At 46.5% G+C, this 25,020-nt stretch overlaps 1 protein-coding gene across 1 annotated transcript in view; it reads left to right on the top strand.

Annotated features, from left to right (window-relative positions):
- Nucleotides 1-24,775, top strand: part of TTI2 (TELO2 interacting protein 2) — a 35,520-nt gene extending 10,745 nt beyond the window's left edge. Inside the window, exons 3-7 of the mRNA XM_086943771.1 lie at nucleotides 429-521; nucleotides 1,744-1,931; nucleotides 8,284-8,427; nucleotides 23,071-23,233; nucleotides 24,631-24,775. Coding sequence (XP_086799897.1) covers nucleotides 429-521; nucleotides 1,744-1,931; nucleotides 8,284-8,427; nucleotides 23,071-23,233; nucleotides 24,631-24,711 — 669 coding nt within the window. The 3' untranslated portion in view covers nucleotides 24,712-24,775. The remainder of the gene's footprint in view (nucleotides 1-428; nucleotides 522-1,743; nucleotides 1,932-8,283; nucleotides 8,428-23,070; nucleotides 23,234-24,630) is intronic.
- The last annotated feature ends 245 nt before the right edge of the window (nucleotides 24,776-25,020 follow it).

The following is a 25,020-nucleotide window of genomic DNA, read 5'->3' as shown; positions in this document are numbered from 1 at the left end:
CTGAACAGCAGCACTCACACCTACCTCTGTCATACAGACAAATAAACAAAACTTAATGTTGAGACGTAACTTCTAATCCGTAAACAAATAAATGCTGCAATAAAGGCTGGGCAGACTTAATAACACAGAGAGACCAACAAGTTTACTAGCAATGACCCTGACTCTCCTGTGCAAGCATTAGAATTGTCATCATAGGCACTATTCAAACTTAAGGGGCAAATGAATACAAATAGATTGCAGCCTGGCCCTGTTCAAGAATCCTTTTCAGGGCAAGGGACAAAACCCATGATCATTCAACTTCCCATTTAACTCTGCTTCCAAATGGTTATACTTTATTCTGTAAGTAGTTTTTTGATATATTATTTACTCTCTTTGCACTTCCATGCTCTCTACTAACGCACATTACTTTATTCTTGTTGTTGTTACAGGCAGCTGCAGAGTTGCTGCAGTCTAACCGGGCACAGGTGGTGTACCATGCCCTTTACAATCACCTCTACACCCCAGAAGCAGACCTCATCCAGGTACAAGATCTGGGGCTTGTCTGTGATACAAGTAAAAAGTTATCACAAGTGTGTGAAATTTACATTGACACTAGACTCTTGTATCTTAGATGGATGGGCAGTGCTTCAAGTGAGCTGGTGGTTGTAGCTGGGGCCCACTGACACTTGTTTTTTGGGGACCAGCACTTATGTTTGATCATCATACTTTGACCCAGAATGACAGCAAGAGAGGAAACACAATGACAAAGCAGGAAAATAGGGATGAAAAGGAACATATAGGAGTAAGATATAGGGGCAGGGGCAATATATTGAAGAAAGAGGCAAAGTGTGAGCTAAAGACTAAGCCATCTTCTTATTGAGCAACCTGGATGTTTGGCAGTGGCCGGAGGGCGTCTGAGAAAGGTTTGGCACTTATTTTTTTACAAATTAGTCACTGTGGACGGATTCGAATTTGTTGCATAATTATGAATTCTTTGTTCAAGTATGACATGTTTTGAAAAGGGATTTCTCCAACCAGGTAGTGCCAGAGAATGATATTGTGGGCTTCAGTTGACTATCCGGATAGACCTACAACAAAAACCCATGAGTTAAATCACAGAAGCAGTCTATCTTTTGTAGTGAAGGCCAACTGTGAATGGTGTGATAGATTAATGAAATCTGAGGCAAAGCATGTGTCCAGGCTTGTTGGCATTGAATTGGGAGCCATTTTACTGATCAGGTTTAACTTAATTGGTAATATTTCTAGAGAATCTAAGAACTGTGACATCTCCGGGAGTTTAGCTACTGGATCCTTTGCCAGTGACCGCACTGACAAGTCAAGGAATAGAAGAGGAAGTTGGAAATTTCGACTGTTTCCTTTGTGCTTCCATAATTTTTGCGCAGAACATGAAAAGTATTGATAGTAAAGATGTTCTGGGCTGGCCGTTTAACAACATGTGTCTACTTGCCTTTAAAAAGATTAGTAAGCAAGTTTATCTTTTCAGAACTTAGTATGTGTAATGGACTGTTGTTACGAGCTTGTGTGGCTTCTCACCAAAAGTTCATAGGAATTGCCAGATACTGCCGCGGCTAATCTCTTTAAGAGACGTTTCCAGGGAATAGTAATGCTGTTATTGTGAAAATCATGTTCCGGAGTTAGGAATCCCATTTTGCCAGCTTGGTCAGAGAACCTCTATCGGTGTATCTAAAATTTTGTTGAAGTTACATCCAGTGAGGCCTTCTTTTATTTTTCTCTTGTTTTCAGGTGGTCCTGTCCTGCCTTTTAGACCTTCTGCCGGTCCTGGAGAGATTCTCCCAGGCGACCAGGGACCCTGGCCAGAGGCACCAGCACACCAATGACGTGCTCCAGCTTATCCTGACCCACATGGAAATGGAACACAAGATCCTTCTACGCCGGGTGTACGCAAATCACCTTCCTGCCTTTGTGGAAAGGTAACATGGAGAGCACTTTGATTAGGTTGGTAGGCAGTCTCAAATTCAATCTGAAATGTTACTTCCACTGTCACAGTAATGTAGAAGGATCATGATGAGGAGCTATCCAAAGCCATTCATGATTCCTCAATCTGACTAGATATGAACGTAGACAAAGGACCATCTCCCTATGCCTTTCAAACTTGATTGAGTACTGATATATATAGTTATACATAGGTGTCCTAATAACTAAAAAACAAAAATACAGTTTTAATGCCAAAAAAAACACTTGAATTCACCAGCTGTACGAAACTGACCTAAGTATAACTTGCACTGCCAAATATTTCATAGTAGTGTTGCGTGAGGTCATAAGCAGTGCATTATAGCTGTGCAAGTTATACTTAGGTGAGTTATGCATAACTGGTGAATTTCAATGTTTTTATTTTTTTAACAATAACATCTATGTATAACATTACTTTAAGATTTGTTTTTTTAGTGAATTTTAAGATCTCATTACGATACATTTGCAGCCAACCCCCTGCCATGCGACTTTAAACATTTGCAAGACTGTCCAAATTCCCAAGAAGGGCAAAAACATGCAAAAAGATTTGGACATAATAAGGCAGGTAGAGAATGTAAAGTGGTCTTTTCAGGTTATTTTATAACAGGGTACAAAAGGAGCATCTGACCTGAATATTTGATCTACATACACTTATGTAAATTGCTTGCATGTATGCTGCCTAAAATAAACTTAAAAAGACAAGTACTACCAATAGGATACCAATTCAAGCATTATTCCAGAATGGGGCAGCATCACAAAGCATTAAATTCCTCTACATAATAAGGAAGTTCACAATAACAATATAGAAAACATCCATTGATGCGTTCTCCACCTGACAGCCCAATACTTCACGGCCTTGGGGGGGGGCGGCGGGAGGAAATCCAGTGGAACTAAGGATAGCTGACAGACTAGACCTGTGAGATAGGCAGCCTAAGACTTAGTGGGAACCCGAGGTAAGAGTAGGATAATTGCATATTTAAGGCACGGAAGCAACCTGTAGAAGTGAGAGGGAGGGGGAATAGAAATAGGGTGTTCAAAACAGATGTTATTGATGCATGTTGCCTGGCACAATGCAATGTTTCTTTGATTGTTGACTAAGCAAGAAGAGACTCCTGACAAATGTACGCGTTGTGTGATTATTAAATACAATAAAATGTGTTAAAAAATAAATATATATAACATGCTGCTTCATTAGTGTAATTCTGAAGTCATCACAAACTGTAAACAGTAATTCACACATATACAATTAATTAGTCCACCAAAAGTGACCATGCTCCCTCCCCATTTGTGTCCTGCACCTCATCGTAATTGAAAGGTAGCCTGACTTACTTTGGCCAACTGGTTCACTTCCCTTTAAATCAAAGCAGTAAAAGCAAAAACCAAATGACTTGGTCAGGTGCATAAAGACCGCTTCTGCAAGTCTTCCAGGAAGTTGATGGTTCAAAAAGGCACTCCCTTTTGGAAGTTTGAGAATTGAGGCACATGCAGATTAAGTGATTTTCTCAGGATCACAAAATGAAGGGTGTAACTGACAGTAATGCCAAGACCTCTCAATATAAGTGAAGCAACTTCACCATATCTCATCCATATATTTACTTTGGTGCAACCAATGTGCAAACAACCCTTTCAAGATCCATTTCTTTCCCCAGTTCTTGTCTGCGTTCTCCAGTTCTACGTGAAGCACCCTATTACCACACAGTCAAAGTGACTTTAAATGAATGGTAGATAAACATTGTGTGTACCCGCTAGATGGCTGAAAAAGGCTGATTGATACCCCAAACTGAGACTCTTAATGACTCCTGGAATTTTAAATTAAATCAAGGGCTTCAACAATAACATTTGAAGGGATGAAAATTAGGTGGCAATTGGAATGAGAAACCAAAGTGGTGAAAGGAAATGTAAACCTCCATGTGAAATGTTTGTAAGCCCCAACATAGTAGATTGTTGAGGATGGAAAATTTAAAAGTCGGCACCATCTAGTGATCGGGCACCAACTCCTCTGATCATTGCATACTACCTTGCTCAGCCATTCTTCTCATCAGCCTAGTGGACTAGCACTTTAAAATATCAATGTTATCTTGATCGCTACAAATTACATGCTATTGTTCTTAAAGAATGGAGAGAATGGCATGCCCCCTACTTTTAGGGATCTCTAGGAGTTTGGCAAGTTGTTCTACATGCTAATTGGTTAAAGTCATGTCCATACAGCATAGATCAATCCACGCAGTTGGATCCTGGAATATTACCCTCCTGGGGCATCACAAACAAAATATATTTTGATACCTGGGGGTGTGTATATATTGCAGACTTGATTATCTATTGGCTGATAATTTGGGATCAGCACATAGTAATTTGAAAGGCAAGATTGATTTTGTGTCAGTCTCTGAAGCTAGAATAACCCTGGTCACAAAAGTGGTGTTTCCAAAACTGCTTCTTTATTTCACCAATTTAGCCATGTGGGTGGCACTGGTCTTGTTCAGGGACCTGGAGGATGTCTTGAGGGACTTTCTTTAGGCGGAGAATCAGCACAAGGTAGCTATAAGGACCTGGCAGCTGCCGCTGGCAGAGGGTGGTTTGTTGCTGCATAACCCTGAACTGTGATTCTTGGCAGTGTAGATTCAGTGGAAAGACAGATGGCTACCTAGTGGGCTCACACAGGTATTAGGTCAGATGGGAGCAGGGATAGCCAGGGGTGAGGTGGTGGCACCTCTCCTGGACTTTAGGCACATGCATACCAAATGACCAGGTGGTGGTTGCCCTGAGATGTTGGGCAAGATTCACATGAAAACGGCATCTAGACCACTGTAGGAACCCACTATCCCACTGATAGTGAGTTATTTCACAGCTCATGACCTGAACCATTGGACAGAAGTTAGACTGCTCACACTAGCCGACCTTTATCAAGACTTATAACTAATCTTTCTGACCAGATTGATAGATTACTTTGGTCTACCAGTCTCTCTGTTCATGACCTACATGGTTATAATCCACAGAGCTAAACATTGATGGGAATTTAATCATGCGGACCTGATCCAGCGGGTTACCAGCAACAGGTAATCTAACACCACATACTCACCTGGGCCCGTAAATTCATTCACAACGCACTGGCAATAACCGCTGAAGTCTTGTTTTGTAATTCTCTAGATTAGTTATCTCTAATCCCCAACTAATCTTTCACTGATCAACAATTCTTTCCTCTGGTCAATGGACCATTAGTTGGAACTAGTTGATGGTGAAATGACCTATATTTTCAGTAAACTTACACCATGGAAATTATTCCAGAGCCGGGATGTATTTTAAATTTTTATCTCAAATTAAATTCATATGAACCACTTACACAGTACAGAACAAACTCCATCTCTCACAGGAAAGAAGATTTAAATAATCAATCAAATGCATTCATTTATACTTTGCAATGACACTGCATGAAAGGGAGAGGATGGAGAGAAAAGTGCATACACAGATATAGTTATAATTACCAAGAATGGTGTGGAAACCAACTCCCAGGCCTAGGAATTGGAAAGGGTCCCCCCAGGAAAGGTGTGGTGAACAAAGGCTTCAGGACAGGACAGACGACCTCTCTATCACCAACGCTTGCGTAGCACCCCTCTCTGACACTCTCTTCCTCCTCGATATTCTTCAGCGATCTTCTTCTAAATTAATTTGCTTAAGACAATATGTTCAGTAATTCGATTCTTCAGCATCACACGTCACTCCAACAGCATCCCGGTCTCAAGTCAAGTGCTCTCGGACAGCATCTGGGATGCTAGCTTCAGCATCTCCGTCTGGAACTTCTAACTAACTAAACTACTTCAATTATACCTTTCTGTATGCTGGTAATACCACCCATTAATGTTTCAAACTTATGAAAATACTAACTGTGATTGAACAGGCAAGGGGAGGTGATCATCACACCATGCTTATTTTCCATTCTTTTTTTTCAGCTCTTTGTTTGAAATCCCACCCCTTAAGTTTTCATACATCAGTCTTTATTCCCACCCATATTCACAATGTAATTGTCACATATTAGGGAAAAAACTGTAGTTCTCATCCATTTCAGTGGACTGTCATTCCGGTTCCCATGAAAGTATCCACTGGAAACCTTGGACGAGGTACAAGTTGACATCACGTCTTCCTGCTTGGTTGCAGTACGCATGTGTGGTAGAACGAGAGGGAATAGATTGTGGTTCGTATTTAGAGGCCCATAATAAGAACTATTGAAAAAGTCAAAAAGACACGTTAAAATAAAAAATAAATGGTTTCACTGTATACCACCTATCTGTACTCTAATCCCCTTTACTTATTATCATTCTTCCCGCATTAGTAGAATAGCTGGGTTTAGTATTTCAGCCAGCAGGTGGGAAGCATGTGAGTTTCAAGCAGCCATTTTGTTAGCTACTGCACAAGTGCAGAAAGTTCACTCCTAGCAAAAGATACGTCATTCTACGTTGATGCAGTAGACTCATGCGCACTAAAGATTTTCGGTTAGCTGCCATTTTAGAATCACAGTCGGGTTACTGGTTAATAAGACACATAGGCATGCTTTGTTCGTACTAATAAATGTTGTGTAAATGCATGTTCTTTCCACAATACAAGTTTACTACGAGGTTAGTGGTTACATGAGAAGATTGCATCTAAGCGAGTCTCCTTTCCACAAGTCCTTGCTCCTTCAGACCTAGTCATCCACAAAGTCTTACAACTAATTCACTGCAGGGAATAATCTAAACTGGTAACTTGGCTTCACAAGTCCTTTCTGAAAATGACAAAATCTGAGCTGTCATCGTGCAAAACAAATAGGGAAATCAATCGTGGCAGGCCATTCAGTGCATCTCATTGTTAGTTTGATTACCGTTAATGTCTTTATATACACAATCTGCAACTGTTTGATTGCCCTCTCTCATAACCAAAAACCATGCATACCTTTACTAAGGACTTAACCCGATAACCACAAATTTGTTACGGATCTGATTTATTAAGTAATTTGTCTGTAAGAGAACACTGTATGTGCAAACACTTGTGTAACTATAGTGCCCTAAAAAATTGATAACCAATATACAACAGGAAGCTGTGATGACTGAGTAATAGATAATAATAGTAATGATTCAGGATTATTGAATATCTAAACTACCAGTTTCGCTAATCAACCTTGGCCTGCACGGGTCAAAAACAACTTCCTTTTGGATGCCTACACATTTTAACGGTCTGCAAGAAAGACACTCCTCCAACTCCGTAAGAAAAAAACATGGGAGATTGATTTATCTGTCTGTAGTAGCCAAGCTGGAAGATAATGCCTATGAAGACACTGTGTACCTAATAAATAATGTAATCTGCTGGATTAGGGTAAGACGTTGAGTGCAAGCTGATATCAAGTCTGCCAAGAGATGTAATAAGGTCTAGTTACGACTATATCAGTGTCCCTAAAAAGTGAACTACTGGTAGATGGCCTAATCAATATTGAGCTCCGAACGTGTCCTCTTCCTGGATCCATTAACTCTGCAATTAAGTTACGTCCGTCTCCCCCGTCCATGTAAACTGGCACTAACACTAACGAACTCCCTCAGAAGCAGGCTGGTCATCAATTCACCCAGACACCTGACATTTGTGGCTCTGCGACATGCAACATTGACTCCGGTTTTTTTAATCTATTTTGAAACTAATTAAACACATTTTTTAACCAAATTTTCATTACGTTCTCCATAGAAAAACAAATGAAGTGGTGAACTGTAACAAAGCACAAAGAGATTGCCTTATCTTTGAAGAGCAGACACTAAATTAACAAAAGAGATGATGATGTATCATTGGGGCTAATTATCGTTGAATCTAGTATGTCTCGTTTTAACACATTTTCTAATTTTCCACTTGAATGTTTTATTTATGTAGGAATCTGCATACAAATCAGTAAAAAATAGTGGTTATTTTGGTTCGTATACATGAAGCCATTCATTCCTCTTTTTGAAAGAGCTACAAGAACTGGCTCAATGTGAGAATAGGTTCATGTTGAATCTCTGAGACAAGGTTTTGTGTACTGGGTTCCTGTTAGAAAAAAAATCGTTTTTTTTTTTTTAAATCTTCAAATATCTAATTTAAAATGACTACTGGAGTGATCACTGCACAAACGGTGACTTAAAGGGGGGTGGGGACTAGTAAAAATAAAGGAGATTGAAAAGAGAGTTAGTCTTGATCATTCCACTAATTTCCCCATCAACCCCCTGTTTCTAATTCATGTGATACTTTACCAGTTTTTACAGAGCTTTATAGGAATTGGTCAATTATTGCATTGAACTAAACTTCTTTCGTTTTCTGGGTTGGCAGGCTGGGCATCGGTGTGGCACGTCACCTGAAGAGGCTGGAGCGTGTTGTAGTGGGCTATCTCGAGGTATATGATGGACCAGAGGAAACAGCCAGACTGTCATCCCTCTCAACATTAAAGTGCATCATAAAGCATGCATGGCCAAGGTATGATCTGTAGCCAAAGGTGCACTGGGAGGTTGTTGTTTATTTCACTTTATGAATGTTTGCAGTGACTGAAACTATAAACAATTGCTAAAGCGAGATGCATGTTACTAATTGAGAGAACTTCTGTAGTGGTCTGTTAATGTGAAGGGCTCAGGTTTGGGTATCCACCTCTCATAATGTGATTGAAAAGTGGCCTTTTCCAAGCATTGATGTTCAGAATAAGAAATATCACAATCATTTTGTGTATATAAGGAGCATAAACAATTGCAATGCTAAAAGCATGCGTTGCCTGTTGGGATCAAACCAAAATTTTACTTTCAGTGGACAATTTGAGCGGCATCAAGTAGCAGTGTCCTGGGGTGGAAATTTTAAAACCATTTCGAAAGAGACATCAAGGCAGAAATTCCAAGCATTTAAACAGAGGATTTCTTTTGCATACCGGACAATGGAAAACTCCAATTATAACTGCACATCATCCAAGCTATGTAATGCAACTACCACCCCCAAACCATCCTCCATGCAGTGCCAAAGCTGCAAACAATTGCAAAGGCTACTGTTTTCCTTTGACCTTCAGCTGCTTCCAAAGAAATGTTATTTGGCATTTGCATAGCATACAACTGCCACTATGTAACATTGTTGCAGGGGTGGCTCCTCCACAATGGCAGAGGAGCATTGTCCCACTGGCTCAGAGCCAGCAGCTGAAAAATAAAACAATATTTTAACATCGTTTTATTTTTCAGCTGCAGGCTCTGATGCAATGCTGTAGGGAGGGGACGGGGCCGGGCCATGGGAGGAGGGGTTGGTACACTTATAAGTGCGCATGTGTGTTTGGCCGACTGGCTAAACACATATGAGCACTTGGGTTTCTCAAACCTGGCTGCATAGCACAGCCGGGTTGGAGAAACAGCACAGACTCCTGTATCTGAGCAAAGCGTCAAACTAGCCCGCTCAGGCCAATCCCCGTGTTGCTCTCATAAGATGAGAGCAGCGAGGGGACTTCACAGGGAGTCTGTGATGCAGTCCCAAGTGCTGCTGGGACCAGGAAGACCAAGTTGCGACACAGGAGGCATCGGCAGCTTCATGCAAGTGTCTTTTTTTAAAAACTATTATTAAATCTCTCCCCCTTTTGTGCTCTGTCAGATCAGTGAGGCACTGGTAAGTCATACCTGGATATATGTGATATCAAACATCGAGCAAGACAAGAGACACCTTAGTCTGCATAATTCGGGAAGTTGCCAGGAGCCTTTTTTTGTGAGAACATCTTGCAGCAGTAGCTGGCAGTCTGTTCAAGCATTCCTGCTGCTGTCTTGGCACCACCCATGATACTTTGTGCTTTGGTGAGTTCTCTCACTGTGACAAGGAAGTAGCAGCAGCACTGGGAAAATCTCAGTCATAGCAGCAATTCTTATAAGTGAAATGGGTCTTGTAGTTGCAAAGCATTTAGAACCATTTTTTCACACAGCACTGCAGAAAATCTGTAAAAAAATATAAGTGAGGGTTTTGATGCCCAAACAAACCGAAGTGGTCATAAAAATGTTGGTGATTCTTTCTTTTCCGTCAATCCTATGCGGTGGTGGAGTCTGGCTCTAGCTGCTTCCTAAAAACTGTCATAGCAAGACTACGCAGAAGAATCACACGACTACAAATACATTGTTGAATATTCATCTGAAAAACGAAATCGTGGACTGAAATATGTTGATGAAAAACACGGTGGCGGACATGAAATAAACAAAGATGTAAGCACATAAGTTGATTAGAAATACGGCAAAATTGTTCAGAACTGGTTTGATGTGGATGGTGGTCTTCCTAACCTCCTACCTATTATATGGAGAGAGACATTTGTGACAGCACAAGTTATGAGAATTTTGACTCTTTTCCTGTGAGGGGGCACTGGGTGGAAACAACGATGGAAAGCACTTTTGGGCAAGGAATTGTAGGTATCGCATATGAAAAGTAAAGTCAGAAGTGATTATTAGCCTACTGTTAGAAATTGGGTTTCTGTTTGACTGGGGAATGAGCCCTGGCAAAGCAGTAACCACAATCCTAGTCAGTGTAAGGCACAAGCAGAACCTCAAACCTGTGCTCACCCTCTGGTAGCTTGGCACAGAGCAGTCCGGCTTAACTTGAAGGTAATGTGTAAAGTATTTGTGCAAGAACTTCAAACAGTGAAACCACTGGGAAAAAGGAGATATCAAATTTCCAAGTTTCAACATAAATTAGTGCCAGCAAGCACAAAGCACCAACCAGGGATATCTGGGCGCACCGACCCGGGACATAGTTACAAGTTTAGGCTGACAGACATGGAGTGCGGGCTGGCTACAGGGACCAGGTTAGGCCTGCTGAATAAAATACCTTAAACCCTGGTTGCGGAGCATTACGTGGATCCGAGGTAAGAAGTGTCATGCACTCAAAGCAACGTGTGGGTTCCGAGTTGCAGTGAGGCTGCGGTATGAACTCATGTGTGTCATTGACGAGGATCCCTTCGGGGCTTGTGATGTGAAGTCCAGGTGTCGAGGATGCAGCCCACAGCTGATGAGACGCATCTGTTCAATGGAAGTGCGTGGTTGCAATGCGGAGGCCGGTGTCATCGCTGAGCTGCTGTCAACGAGGGATGTGAGAACCTAGGTCAGAGATGTACCACACCTTCAGCTGTGTCTGTTCCGAAGATGCGAGGTTGATGCAGACCTTCCATGCAAGGCCCAATCCCTGCAGCAGCAGCGATGCATCAGTTCTGCTTGAGAAAGTGCCGCTCAGCAGAGAAGCTGCATCAGTTCTGCTGGTAAGCACCTTAGGCCCACTTCCAAGAGGCGAGGACTGAGGTGTCACCACTTTGCATGGAAGACTCACAGAGAAGAGTCCAGGTACTGTTGCAAAGTTGTTGGAAGCCTGTTATATGCCTGAGCTTTCAGGCAGTAGTACGCATCCAGCTTCTCTCAGCTACGCCCCATGTCAAAGCCTGTGAGCGAATTGGGCGAGCTACTGCCTGAAGTGGGAGGAGTGATGCAGAAGCCTGTGCATGAAATGGCTGCCTATCAGTTTGCCTCATGGGACGGCCTAAACGGCTGAGTGTAGAGAGGGTTCTTCCATTCACTTTGCTCTTTTGAGCTTTTATGTATAGGTCACAAACTTGCGACTTCTGGTGCAGCTCAGTCTAAGCACTCAGTCGCGAGCCACCTGCCAGTACCGCATAGTGTATAATATCTTTATTTTACTGTTAAACTGACGCACATCCCGCTAAACTTGTCAGTCAACTGCTTCCCTTCCTGCACAGCTCTCCCTAGGTAGCTGCTGTCCCTGCCTTATGATGACCTCTGGTCAGAGAATGAGGCCCTCTGCTTCTCTGCTCTGCTGCTGCTCTGCCCTCTTGTCTCTGTGCTTCTGCTTATCTGATTTTTTTTGTTCCCCTCCTTTTCGCTTTTTTCACTGTTTTTCTCTTCCTCTCTGTATTTTGGTCTTTTAATTTTAAACATTTTTCTTTCACCTTCCCTCCGTTGTCCCAGCCGCTGCTCGTCCCCGCAGCCTGCCCCCCTCCAGTGCCGCTTCCCACCTGTCCAGCCCTCCCCCTCATGATACCTAATGGCGTCCGCTGGCACGCCAAAGACCAGCCGTCTGCGCCCATCCATGCCCAGCGACAGTTCAGGACAGCTAGCTGGCTCTCTCCTGCCCTTCATGAGTCCAGAATCACCTGCAGACAACTCGAGAAGAGATAGAGGAACAGCAAACCCCCGGAAGGCTACTCAGCCTTCAAACTGCACTCACAGAACACCACCGCCTCATTAGAACAACAAAGGAACTGGCCCAACAAGAAAGGATCAACGGCCACACTCTTAATACAAGAGAACTCTTTGCCATGGTCAAAGAATTCGCCAAAACCAGCACAGAAACAGCAGACCTCCCAAGACCTCTTCCACCACGAGATCAAGGAGATCTACGACAGCTTCAACAGCATTGATACCCAAGACCCTCCCACCCACAACCACAGCACCCAACAACTCTTGACCCCAGCAGACCCTGCTCAGTTGGACTCCCCTCATCGCTGAGAACACCCTCAAGATCATGAAGAGCATCCACTCTGGAGAACCCTCTGACCCCTGCCCACACCACATCTTCAACAGATCCGACACCTCCATCGCCCCCGAACTCTACAGCACCATCAACTGCTCCGTCAACTCCGCCACCTTCCCAAAAGACTGGAAACCTACAGAGATCAACCCCTAGCTGAATAAAACCACTGCAAACCCGACGACCTCAAGAACTTTAGACCCATCTTACTGCTCACTTCCCAACTAAGGTAATCAAGAAGGCCATCAACGCCCAACTCTCAGACTTCATTGAACCAAACCACACCCTGGATCTCTCTCAATCTGGCGACCTCTCGGCTGCCTTTAATACAGTCTACCACCGCACCCTATGCACAAAAATCCACGACGCTGGCATCCGCAACTAAGCCCTGGAATGGATCCCACAGAGATCAGCTGTGGAGTGTCTCAGGGCTCCTCCGTGAGCCCCACCCTCTTCAACATTTACATGGCCTGCTCGTAGCCATTGTCAGGAACCACGGGCTCAACGTAGTCTCCTGCGCTAACGACACCCGGCTGATTCTCTCACACACCAACGAACCCACAGTCGCCAAGAACAACTTCCAAGACGGAATTAAGGCTGTGGCCACCTGGATCAAGAAGAGCTGCCTCATGCTCAACTCTGAGTAGACTGAAGTCCTCATCCTGGGCTCCACCCCACCGCCTGGGACAATTCCTGGTGGCCCGCCGCACTTGGAACACCACCCACACCCGAAATCTCATCATCCTGGATTCTGCTAGCCATGAACCGCCAGATCAGCGCTGTCTCATCATGCTTCCACACGCTATCCCTGCTCCGAAAGATCTTCAAATGGAACCCCACAGAGTCCAGAAAGACTATCACCCATGCACTCATCAGCAGCAGACTCGACTACGGCAACATGCTCTGTCTGCATCACCCAGAAACTCCTCAAGAAATCACAACATTTTCAGAACGCTCCCGGTAGGCTCATCCTCCCGCGCCACATCCACATCACTGGCCACATGAGACACATATATGGACTTTACAACTAAACTACCAGTAAACAAAAGAATCCCCTTCAAGCTTCTTACCCACGCCTACAAAGCCCTACACAATGCAGGACCTGCCTACCTCAACCACCACCTCTCATTCCCCAGAGACCTCTTCTCCAGCCGACTGGCCCTGACCACCATCCCAAGCATCTGCAAGACCACAGGCGGAGGAATATCAGTTTCCTACCTTACAGCAAAGACCTGGCATCTCCACCTCTGGCAATCACCGTAGCTGCCTCAGTTCAGGAAGGATCTCAAGAACTGGCCCTTCGACAGAACCTCAGCACCGATGGATCAGTTCCCCACCCCCTTGAGACCCTTACGGGTGAGTAGTTGCGCTTTACAAGACCCCTGATTGATTGAGATCTGAAGGGCAGCTGTCGGAAGCTGGCTCTTTATATGATATACCACTAAGTGGTTATAACATCCAACCTCTAGGAGTTAAGGTAAGCACGGGGAGGGGGCACAAGGCAGTACCAAACTTACACCCTCAGCGGTACAGGGGTGGACAGGTACAGTGTGTCAACACAGCGTTGGGTGCCCAATTCAATTCAGTGGGGGAGATTGGTTTTGAAAAGAGGCTGCAGGCGTTGTCCAGAAAACCCACCGCTGGCCAGGTAAGTAGTGATGCTACTGGATGTAGAGACACCGTTGGTCAAGTTCCACAAACCCCAGAGCCTTCGGGTGCATGGGTCTCCTTCGGTGTCGGGAACTCTTACAGGAAGCAGGTCGGGGGAGTCTAGCCATTGAGGATCCAGGCGTCGGGATAGAGTCCGACAGGGGTCCGCCAATTGTGGACTCTGGCTCAGAATCTCTGGGGAACTTTTGCAGGATCGGTGGGCCACGTGGGCATTTGGTGCAGAGGTGGGTCCAGAGGCGGTTTCGTAGTTCTCTCTCTTTTAAAGTTGGTTTCTACTTGAGCAGGTCCGCTGTTCTCTGGAGATCTAGATCTTGGTTGAAGGCAGGCAGTCCTCCCAAGGTTTTGGCGGTTACCGAGCTACAGGACTGGTTCTCTTTTGGTGCAGGATCATCAGGGTCTGTATATAGGCCAGTAGGGCTAGGGCCAAGTCAAGTTACTTTCTGCAGTCTTCTCTGCATGTTCAACGCTATAGTGTCTGGCTCTTCGTAGGTCATCAGGAATCTGATTTCAGAGTCTGGGGGAGCCACCCAAATACTCGAATTAGGGGTGGTAAAGGGGAGTAACAGTTAAAGACCAATGGGTCCCTTACCTGAAGTATCTATTATGCTACCCTCCTGTGGGAGAATGCGTAGTCCTATCCTTGATTAGATAAATCTCACCATCTTCAAAATGGTGGGCACTGAAAAATGTGCTTCACTTCGCCTCCAGCACCTGAGGGGTTGAGTTGGCAAAGGGGGGCACACCTCTTTTCGCAGGTTTTCCTGTGGTTTTCTTGCCAGAAGTGGTGGAATGAACTTGGGCTGCCATTTGCTGCTAGCAGCAGAGGCTGGGGTCACATTACAAAGGCCACAAGGCCTTTGTAGGTTCCCTCTCGAGCCCTGTCTTCATCCTGGGGTGGTGGGGTGAGGTGTGACACATCCCCCCAGGATGGACTTTGTTTCTGGCCTCAGAGAGCAGGGGCTCTTGACCCAGGGGTCCAGAAACATGTCTGGTGGTGGCAGGCTGCCTAAAGTCGGTGCAAGACCACACCGGCTTGGTACTTTTTCTGGGGGCACCTCTGAGTGCATATTTTAATATTTCCCACACTGGCATAGTGTGGGTTTATTAAGAGGAGTTGTTTGGTACCAAACACTCCTCGGTTCAGTGAAGTCATCTTGGTGCTGCAGAACTCCAGCCCATGCATTTTCTGTTGCTTCACTGGCACTTGCAATATTAGGAAAACTTTATTTATTTATTTAAAAAGTGTTGTATAGTGTGAACAAGATCCCGAAGGGTATCCGAGAGCTTCATGGTAATGGGATGGGGACAAAGTAAGGTAACATTGAGGTAAGAGGGCTGTAGGGGCATATCTGCTCATGCAGATATGCCCACACCACCTGCAGTAAAGTGCACCCTGCCTTATGGCATGTAAGGCTTGCTAGAGGGGTGACTTACCTATACCTTAAGCAGAGCTGCTGGACCAAGGCATGCAAGCTGTAGTGGCAAAGCCTTGGTGAGGGGACAGTCTTCAGCCCCCATGCCCTAGGTACCAATGGTACCATTTACTAGGGATTTACAGGGGGTCTGAAGTTGTGCCAATCTTTTTACAGTATTAGGGAGGAGCACTGGTATAGAGGCCCTGGTTCACAGGGACCCTGTGCATTTCCAATCGAAACCACATCATTTTCCAGGCAAAACGTGGGGGGCTAACCATGTAAAAAAGGGAAGGTTCTCACACCAGCAAACTAGCCCTTGGAGGCTCTGGTTTGAAGAGACGAAGGTCCAGTCCTTCCCACGCAGGCTAGAGGGCAACAAGTCAGCAGAGTAGAAGTCCAGCAGAGTTGCAATCCTTTCAGCAGCACAGCTGGAAGAGTATCCACATTTCAAGACATGTACTGAAAAAGTGATGTTTGGGGTCTAGTACGTATACCCAGTGGTGCCTTTGAAATGGGGGAGACTTCAGAGATGCCTTTTCAGTGCAAAGATGTCCTCCCTTCCTGCCCTCGTCTCAGACTCACTATAGGGGGGTATGCAGCTCTTTGTGTGTGGATAAGACAAAGCCTGTTCAGATGTAAGTGAGACTGTCCAGCTATTCCCTTCCATCCTGTCAGGATGGCCCATCACGTTACACCGAAGCTCCCATTGGTTGTGGCTGTCTAGGAGGAATACACAAAGCCCAACTGTCAACTACACACAGATATGTGATCAGACAGGCTGTAGGCAAAACATGGCTAAGGCAAGAAAATGCCCACTTTCTAAAAGTGCAATTTCAGATTACAATTTTAAATCCAACTTCACCATAAATTAAGCTTTTAAATTAGTGTTCCAGAGACACCAAACAGTTACATCTTCCCTTTTGGAAAGTACACTTCTAAAAAATGAGGTAATCACAATGTTATCCTAGGAGAGCTTTAGGCCTTGCATTAGTGGAAAATGAATTTATGAATTTAGCACCACCAGGACATGTAACACTTTAAAGTACATGTCCAACTTCTTAAATGCATGGCACCCTGCCCTCTGGGCTGACCAAGACCAACCCTAGGAGTGACAATTATGCATGAAAATGGAATGGTTGGGTCTGGCAAGAGATTTATCTTGCCAAGTCGAACTTTAACATTTTAAACTGCATTCAAAAGGCTCTGAAATGGCAGGCCTAAGGCATGTTTAAAGGCTATTTAAGCGGGTGGCACAATCATTGCTGCAGGCCCACTAATAGTGTTTCACTTACATGCCCTGGGCACAGGTAGTGCACATTAATAAGGAATTATAAATAAATATTAAGTATGCAAATTGTGGATAAGCCAATGTTGCCACGTTTTAGGGAAAGAGCACAAGCAATTTAGCTCGGCCTAGCAGTGGTAAAGTGCACAATCCTTAAGCCAACAAAACAAATTCAGCAAAAAGTGGAGGGAAAAATGCAAACAGAATGGAGGTGACCCTGGAGAAAGGGCCATTTCCAACACTTATTAAAGAATGTATTTCTTCTATAACTTAAATCTGAAAGAAACAGGTTAGTGTTAGTTTCCTTACCTTAGAATATCCCCAGGCGTCAGACTGCATCCGGAAAGTTTTGTATAGCAGTACCCCTGCGCGGCGGTAGGCGTCGTCTGCGGCTCCGCATCCGTCGTCGGTGTCGTGACACCACCCTCGCGCGCTGACGCCAGTTCTTTTTTCGCGCCAGCAAGCGCAGATCCGGGAAGAGCAGTACTCCTAGTCACTTTTTGACTAACGTTTTCGATTTATTTGTGATCTTCTCGAGTCTGTTCTCGACTCCGGCCGACTGATGTCGGTTATCGACCCCCACCGTCGGTGCCTTTATTGCCTCGGGCCGACCACGATGACAAGTCGTGCCCCGACTGCCGGGCCTTGACGTTGAAAGCTAGGCGGGAGTGGTCCCGTAAGCGCCTCGACATCCGGCCCCCCTGCCGCTCGAGGTCCCGGTCCTGGAGGAGGTCGAGGGACCGGTTGCAGGGCCACAGTCCTTACAGCTCGGCGAGTCAACACCACTTGTCGGGCTCCCAGTCCCTAGGTAAGTCGAGGCACAAGAAGTCGAAGAAGCGGCATCGCTCTTCTGACTCCCCCCCCCCCCCCCGACGCTCGCGGAACACCGCCGGGGTTCGGGCAACACCGTCCAACCAGCGTCGAGCTCCATACCCGCCGGTCCCTGGGCTGAACGCGACGCCGGAGGAGATCAGCGCCTTCCTCATGGCCATGAGGTCGCGCTTCCCTCCGTCTGGTCCCGCCGAGGTGCCTTCGGGCCCCGCGGACCCATCTGGGAGCCCAAGCGGGCCGGTGGCTTCTGCCCCGGCGCCGTCTGGTGTTTCGGCCCCGGCGCCGTTGGCGATTCGGTCCCGATGCCGCAGGGTTCCTCAGGCCTGGATCTGTGACGAGCCGGTCGATCTTACGCCCCCTCCGCAGATGTCGCCACCAAGGGTGTCGCCCCCGGCGACGTCCTCGGGCGTCGTCGTCCCCGGTCCGGATCCGGCATCGGACCGGCGGCGCCCGGCACCGTTTTCGACACCGATCGGTGAGCCCTTCACTGACGACCCGGCTCCATAATTTCTTCCTGACTTTCAGAAGATGGATGACGAGGGGGATTGGGAGGGGTCTGAGGACCCTCTGGCACTGCAGTGCCAGTTTAGCCAGGACTGGACAGACAAACTGGGGGAGGCCAGTGGTCTTGACACTTCACCCAACACTAGTTTTGTCTCCCCTCCTACCGTGGCTACGGAGGAGGGGGCTGCTTACAGCGTGGTGTTGACTAGGGCAGCCAAGGCCTTGGCTCTTGAGCTCCCAGTCGGGGCCGTGAGGACTAACCACCTCACTGAGGTGCCTAAACCGCAGGCAAGCTCCTCGGAGCCTCTCCTGCCGTTCAACAAAGCCCTCACTGACGTTCTGTTGGGCACCTGGTCCAAGCCCTCTACAGGCCTCCCTGTAGATCGGAACGTGGCCCGACGCCGGCTCCGGGCGACACCAGTTTCCTGTCTGTTCACCCCACCTCTGAGAGCCTGGTGATCCAGGCCTCCACTTACCAGACCGCATTCCCGACCGCCCCTCCGGATCGGGAATCCAAAAGGAACGACTAGTCTGGTAAGCAGCTGTTCTCCTCACTGAGTTTGGGGTTGCGGTCTGTCAACACTGCATGCCTTTTGGGCCGTTACTCCCACTCTGTGGATACGGTTGCCGAAGTGCTGCCGCAGTGCCCGGCGGAGGTCCAGGCAAAGTTTACCCAAGCCCGTGCGGAGGGAAGGGATGCAGCACGATATTCTATTTGGTGTGGACTGGATACCACGGACTCGCTAGGCAGGGCAATTGCAACGACGGTGGCGGTTCGCCAACTTTTCGGGTGATGTCCAAGGCTCTCTTATGGACATGCCCTTTGATGGCCATCACCTTTTTGGCGACAAGGCGGACAGCGCGCTAGAGCGTTTCAAGGACTCCAGGGCTCGGCCAAGTCCTTGGGCCTCGGCCAACGCCAGCAGACTTCCGCCTTTTGTCCCTTTCGTGGCCAAGGAAGGGGCGCCCCCACGCGTCCAGCCAGCCACAGACCGCAGAACCAACCTCAACGCAGTCGCGGACGTGGTAACTGCCGTGGCGTTGCCGGGGAACACCAGCAAGGTCAGTCCACACCCACCCCCGCAGCATCTGTCTCAAAATCCTCCTAGTCAGAGTTTTCAGGCCCATTCGACGCCAGTGGGGGGCAGGGTTCGCCATCACCTCCTCCACTAGCGCTCCATCACATCGGACAGGTGGGTGCTGCAAATCGTCCGAAGGGGCTACTCCCTTCCCATCGAGGCGACCCCTCCAGCCATACCACCGCAGTACCACCGCATGTCGGGGGATCACTTGCTACTTCTGCAGGAGGAAGTTACGGCCCTCTTGGCCAAGGGGGCCGTCGAGCGCGTTCCTGGGCCAGAAGTAGGACGTGGTTGCTATTCCCACTACTTTCTGGTATCGAAGAAGGGCAAAGGGGGCCAACGCCCTAACTTGGATCTAAGGAGCGTCAACGGCTTCCTACGGAAGGAGAAGTTCAAGATGCTGACTTTGGCTTAGGTCCTAGCTGCCCTAGACCCGGAAAACTGGATGGTAGCGTCAGACTTGCATGACGCTTATTTCCACATCCCCGGCCTGCCGGCCCACCCCCACAATCATTACCTGCAGTTCACGAGCACTTTCAGTTTACCGTGCTCCCCTCCGGCCTTACCAGCGCCCCACGGGTGTTCACGAAAGTGATGGCGGTGGTCGCAGCTCATCTGCGCAGGTTAGGGGTTTCAGTCTTTCCCTATCTTGACGACTGGTTGTTGAAGGCGGGCTCGCCCCAAACAGTTGTCTCCCACCTCCAGACTACGGCTGACCTCCTGCACTTGCTGGGGTTCTCCATCAACGTGCCGAAGTTACACCTCTGCCCCTCGTAGAGGCTCCTTTTCATCGGAGCGGTTCTGGACTCGTATATTTATCCCCCCGAACAGCGGGTTCGGGATATTCAGGCTCTGATTCCGGTCTTTCAGCCTTTATCCCGAGTCTCAGTCAGGTTGACGCTGCGGCTCCTGGGGCTGATGGCTTCCTGCATCCTTCTGGTGCATCACGCCCGGTGGCGGATGCAGGCTCTGCAGTGGGACCTGAAGTTTCAGTGGGCACAGCATCAGGGCAACCTGTCTGACTGCGTCCGGATCTCGGAGGGCACTGCGAAACAGTTGAAGTGGTGGCTCACGAATGGCGATTGGGTCAGCGGCAGATCTCTCTCCCTTCCCCAACCGGAGCACGTAGTAGTGACAGATGCATCCCTCCTGGGATGGGGAGGCCACATGGGAGAGAGGGAGATCAGAGGCCTCTGGTCTTCGGCGGAGTCCCGGCTCCACATCAACCTTCTGGAGCTGCGGGCGATCCGGCTTGCACTGAAAGCATGCCTTCCCTCTGTCCGGGGAAGTGTAGTCCAGGTGTTCATGGACAGCACCATTGCCATGTGGTACTGCAACAAACAGGGCGGGGTGGGGTCGAGGACCCTTTGTCAGGAGGCTCTGCGCCTCTGGGCATGGCTGGAACACCAGGGCGTCACCCTTGTGGTTCAACACCTGGCAGGTTCCCTGAACGCCAGGGCGGGCGAACTCAGCCGCTGGTGCCTGATGGATCACGAATGGCGTCTAAACTCAGACGTGGCGCAAGGTCTCTTTCAGCAGTGGGGAGAGCCTTGGTTGGATCTATTCGCCTCTGAAGAGAACGCGCAATGTCATCAGTTCTGCGCTTTGGAATTTCCAAGGCGGCACTTGCTCGGCGACGCTTTTCGTCGCGAGTGGAGCTGCGGTCTGTTGTACGCCTTTCCGCCTATACCACTTCTGCCCAGAGTGCTGAAGAAGATCAGGCGAGACCGGGCCCAAGTCATCCCTGTGGCTCCGGACTAGGCACGAAGATACTGGTATCCCGAGCTACTCAGCATGTCAGTCGATTCCCCCGATTTGTCTGCCTCTTCAGGAGGACCTTCTGTCGCAGCAGCAGGGGGGCAGTCCTCCACCCGAACCTGTCCAGCCTCCACCTCCATGTGTGGAGATTGAGCGGCGGCAGTTGACGCCATTTGACTTGCCTCCTGAAGTCTATGATGTGATTCTGGCAGCCAGGCGTCACTCCACAAAATCTGTATACACCTGCAGGTGGAACAAATTTGTGGCGTGGTGCACAGCAAAAGCTGTGGATTCTCTCGCTGCCCCCCTTTCAGAGGTTCTCCTCTTCCTTCTTTCTCTTGCCCAGCAGGGTTCTGCTCCAGGCACTCTTAAGGGCTACCTCTCTGCAATTTCTGCCTTCTTGAGGCTTCCTGATCAGCCTTCTCTTTTCAAGTGTCTTGTTGTAAATAGATTCTTGAAGGGCATCACGCACATGTTTCCTCCTGTTCCTTTTGTGATGCCTCAGTGGGACTTGAACCTTGTTCTAACCTATCTGATGTGCTCTCCTTTCGAGACACTTCACAATTGCCATCTTCGTCTTCTGACTCTCAAGACTGCATTCCTGGTTGCCATCACCTCTGCCAGGAGAGTGAGTGAGCTCCAGGCTCTATCTTCTTTTTAAGAACTCGTCCTTCTTTACTGCCCAAGGTGGTTACGGCCTTTCACATTGGGCAGTCCATCACCTTGCATACCTTCTTTCCGCCTCCGCATCCCTTGAAAGAGGAAGAGAGGCTCCGCTGTCTAGACCCAAAACGTGCGCTCTCCTTCTACCTGGATCGCACACGCCAGTTCCGGGCGGATGACCAGCTCTTTGTTGGTTACGTGGGCACGAAGAAAGGACGGGCGGTGCACAAACGGACCGACTCTCGGTGGGTCGTGTTGTGCATCAAGGTCTGTTACTCCTTGGCTAAGAAGGAGCCCCCGGGTGGGCTGAGGGCCCATTCCACTCGGGCGACGGCGGCTACTACTGCCCTGGGTCAGGGAGTCCCCTTGCAGGACATCTGTCAGGCATCTACGTGGGCCTCGCTGCACACGTTTGCTAGACACTACTGCCTGGACAGCCAAGTCCGGAGAGATGGCTTTTTCGGCCGTTCCGTTCTCCAGGACTTTCTGGTGTGATCTTGGTCCGCAGACCCACCACCGGGGTTGGTATTGCTGGGGCATCTATTCTAAGGTAAGGAATCTAACACTAACCTGTTTCTTTCAGATGCACAAGTTACTTACCTTTGGTAACGATATATCTGTAAGAAACAGTAGTTAGTGTTAGATTCCTTACCGCCCCACCCATCCTCCCTGTTCTGCGGACCGATATCTAGGGTTAAGGTATTTCCCTTTGAGGGCAGTAGTTTTATGGCACCAGTGTCGGTCTCTGGCATGGCTCTGTGTTCCTGGCGCGGAAAGCTATGTACAAGAACTGACGTCCGCGCGCGAGGGCGGTGTACAAGTACTCCATCATCCCGGCGACCACGCCGACAACGGACGCGGAGCCGCAGACGACGCCTACCGACGTGCAGCGGTACTGCTACGCAAAACTTTCCGGATCCAGTCTGACACCTGGGGATATTCTAAGGTAAGGAACATAACACTAACTACTGTTTCTTACAGATATATCATTACCAAAGTTAAGTAACTTGTGCATTAAGGCCAGCATAGTTTTTTCAAAGTGTTACAATTTTTAAATCAATACAATGAGACATAATATTGTAAGTTTTTAAACTAGATAAAAATGACCGCTTTTAAATTGAATAGAGAATGCACTCATACATTTAATTGCATGTGAAAAATATATGCAGAGAAATGGGATTTTATTTAAATAAATGGTCATTAAATTGCAAAGAAGATATTAAATATTGCTCAGCTTTTGTAATTTTGTTGCAAAGATATTTCACAAGTTAAAATAAACAGCTGAATCTGGTTGACTGTATAATTATTCTTCGTATTTCATTCGTGCTTCTGATTTGATGCTAATTCTTCTACTCTTTTCTTACGAACTCAGAATGCCCTGGAGGCTCGGTGCATTACTGAAGTCACTCCTCAGACTTGTATATGATGTGGCCACTGACTGCAGTCTCACCCCAGGAGAGGTGAAATTGAATCTACTTGAAGAGGCTACAGACTGTCTTATCCTCCTTGACCGATGCTCACAGCGACAAGTAAAGGTAAGTGGAGAGCAGTGAAAAAGAATGAATGTTCATAAACACAAAGAGGCCACTTTTACCATTGAACAAGCAGGCAGGGATTGTAATTTTAGGGCCATATGTACAAAATTTAGAGATTGAGAGTTCTTAATTCTAGTTAGTTCCGAATCCCAATTAGGAAAGCACAATTCCTGATGTATGAAAAAGTGCAAGGCTTAAATAGCAATTCCCAGTGGGTCACAAATTAACCCACCTCATGAATATTAATGAGGGAGTTCGCAGTTTGTGACCCATTAGGATTTGCAACCATGCAAGGAATGGTGCCCTTCTGGAACCAGCAGACGACCAGGTCTACGATTGCTTTTTAAATAAAGCAATATCCTTCTTTTTTTGTTCTTTTTAAATGCAGCCAGTTTTCCTTAAATTAAAACTGGATGCGTTAAAAAAAATGCAAAGTTCAGGTTTTTTTAGGTGAAAAATGAATGTTTCCCTAATTTGGTCAGAAAATATTCAGACATACCACTTTAATTCGGTATTTGAAAGGGAAGCCCTAAACATGCCCCTTCCAAATACTGAAGCGCTAAATCAAATTGTGATTTGGTAACAAGTTACTGAATCGCAGTTTGGTATATGTACATTTTTTTAAAAAGTTTGCTTCGCAAATAGGCCGATTCCGACTGCAAAAAAAGTGTTGTACAAATGCCCCTTGCTTTCTTAATGGTTAAGAATGTTTAATCTCTTGGGAACATTTTATCTTCCGGTGCCTCAAATGCATTATTTAGTAATGTTGTGAGCAGTTACAAACAGGCTGACTCCAGTATTAAGTGATATATATATATATATATAAATAATATATATATATATATATATATATATATATTATTTTTTTTAAGTCTAAATAAAACTATTAAGAGCCATGCACTTTACACCATTACTTTTCATATCCTGTGTATTATACATCGATGAAGACCTTTCTGAGGGACCAGGCATTCTACAGATTTGTTTTATTGCAAATTCTCTGGGACACCAACAGACTTTTATTATCCGTTGCACTTTTACTTTCATGTTTTCTAATGATTGAAGTTAGAATAAGATTGAAAGTAGTTTGATAGGGAATAAAACAAAATATTCACACACAAATGAGACTAAAGGATCATTACCATAGCAAACCACCAGGGAACAATACAACTCAAACTTTCATCCAAGCAGACCTCTACACAGAAATGGTGACAATATCATAGAAAAGGGAGGTCACACTGGCCAACATGGATTTTTCTCTGCTATGTTTCTTTATTTTGTCTTGCTGTTATTTATACTCATTTAGAAGTGTAAAGCAGTGAAAAATCGCATTTGTGTGTCATCTGAGTTTAGTTGTGAAATTTTACATAATAATATTCTTGTGTTTTTCTGGTCTTCAGGTTCTGCTGGATGGAATTTCTAACACCTGTACAGACCAACAAGTATTAAAATGTTTGGCAAAAGTGCAACAAGATGTATGATTTTAAGTATCGCCTGGAAATCCAATTTGATCCACACTAGTAAATTTTATTTTTGTACCTAAAACTAAGTTGTCCTGGAGTTTTTTTGTAAGTGAAATAACTGAACTAGAGTAACACATTTATGTGAATTTAAGGAGGACATTACCCAGTTGAAAGATTTTCCTCCTGCTGTACGTCTGACAAGCTCGCTAAACCCAATCCATCCTCTTTATTTTCATACGTGCAAGGAAGAGATTTGGGTTTCATATTTTCCAGGTTAATGGTAGGATTCTATATTCCCCAAGTTAAGTGCCATTGGCACAAATGACC

Source organism: Lissotriton vulgaris, chromosome 11 (assembly GCF_964263255.1).
Source record: "Lissotriton vulgaris chromosome 11, aLisVul1.2, whole genome shotgun sequence".
In the NCBI taxonomy this organism is placed as follows: Eukaryota; Metazoa; Chordata; class Amphibia; order Caudata; family Salamandridae; genus Lissotriton; species Lissotriton vulgaris.
This window is presented reverse-complemented; position numbering and strand designations above follow the sequence as displayed.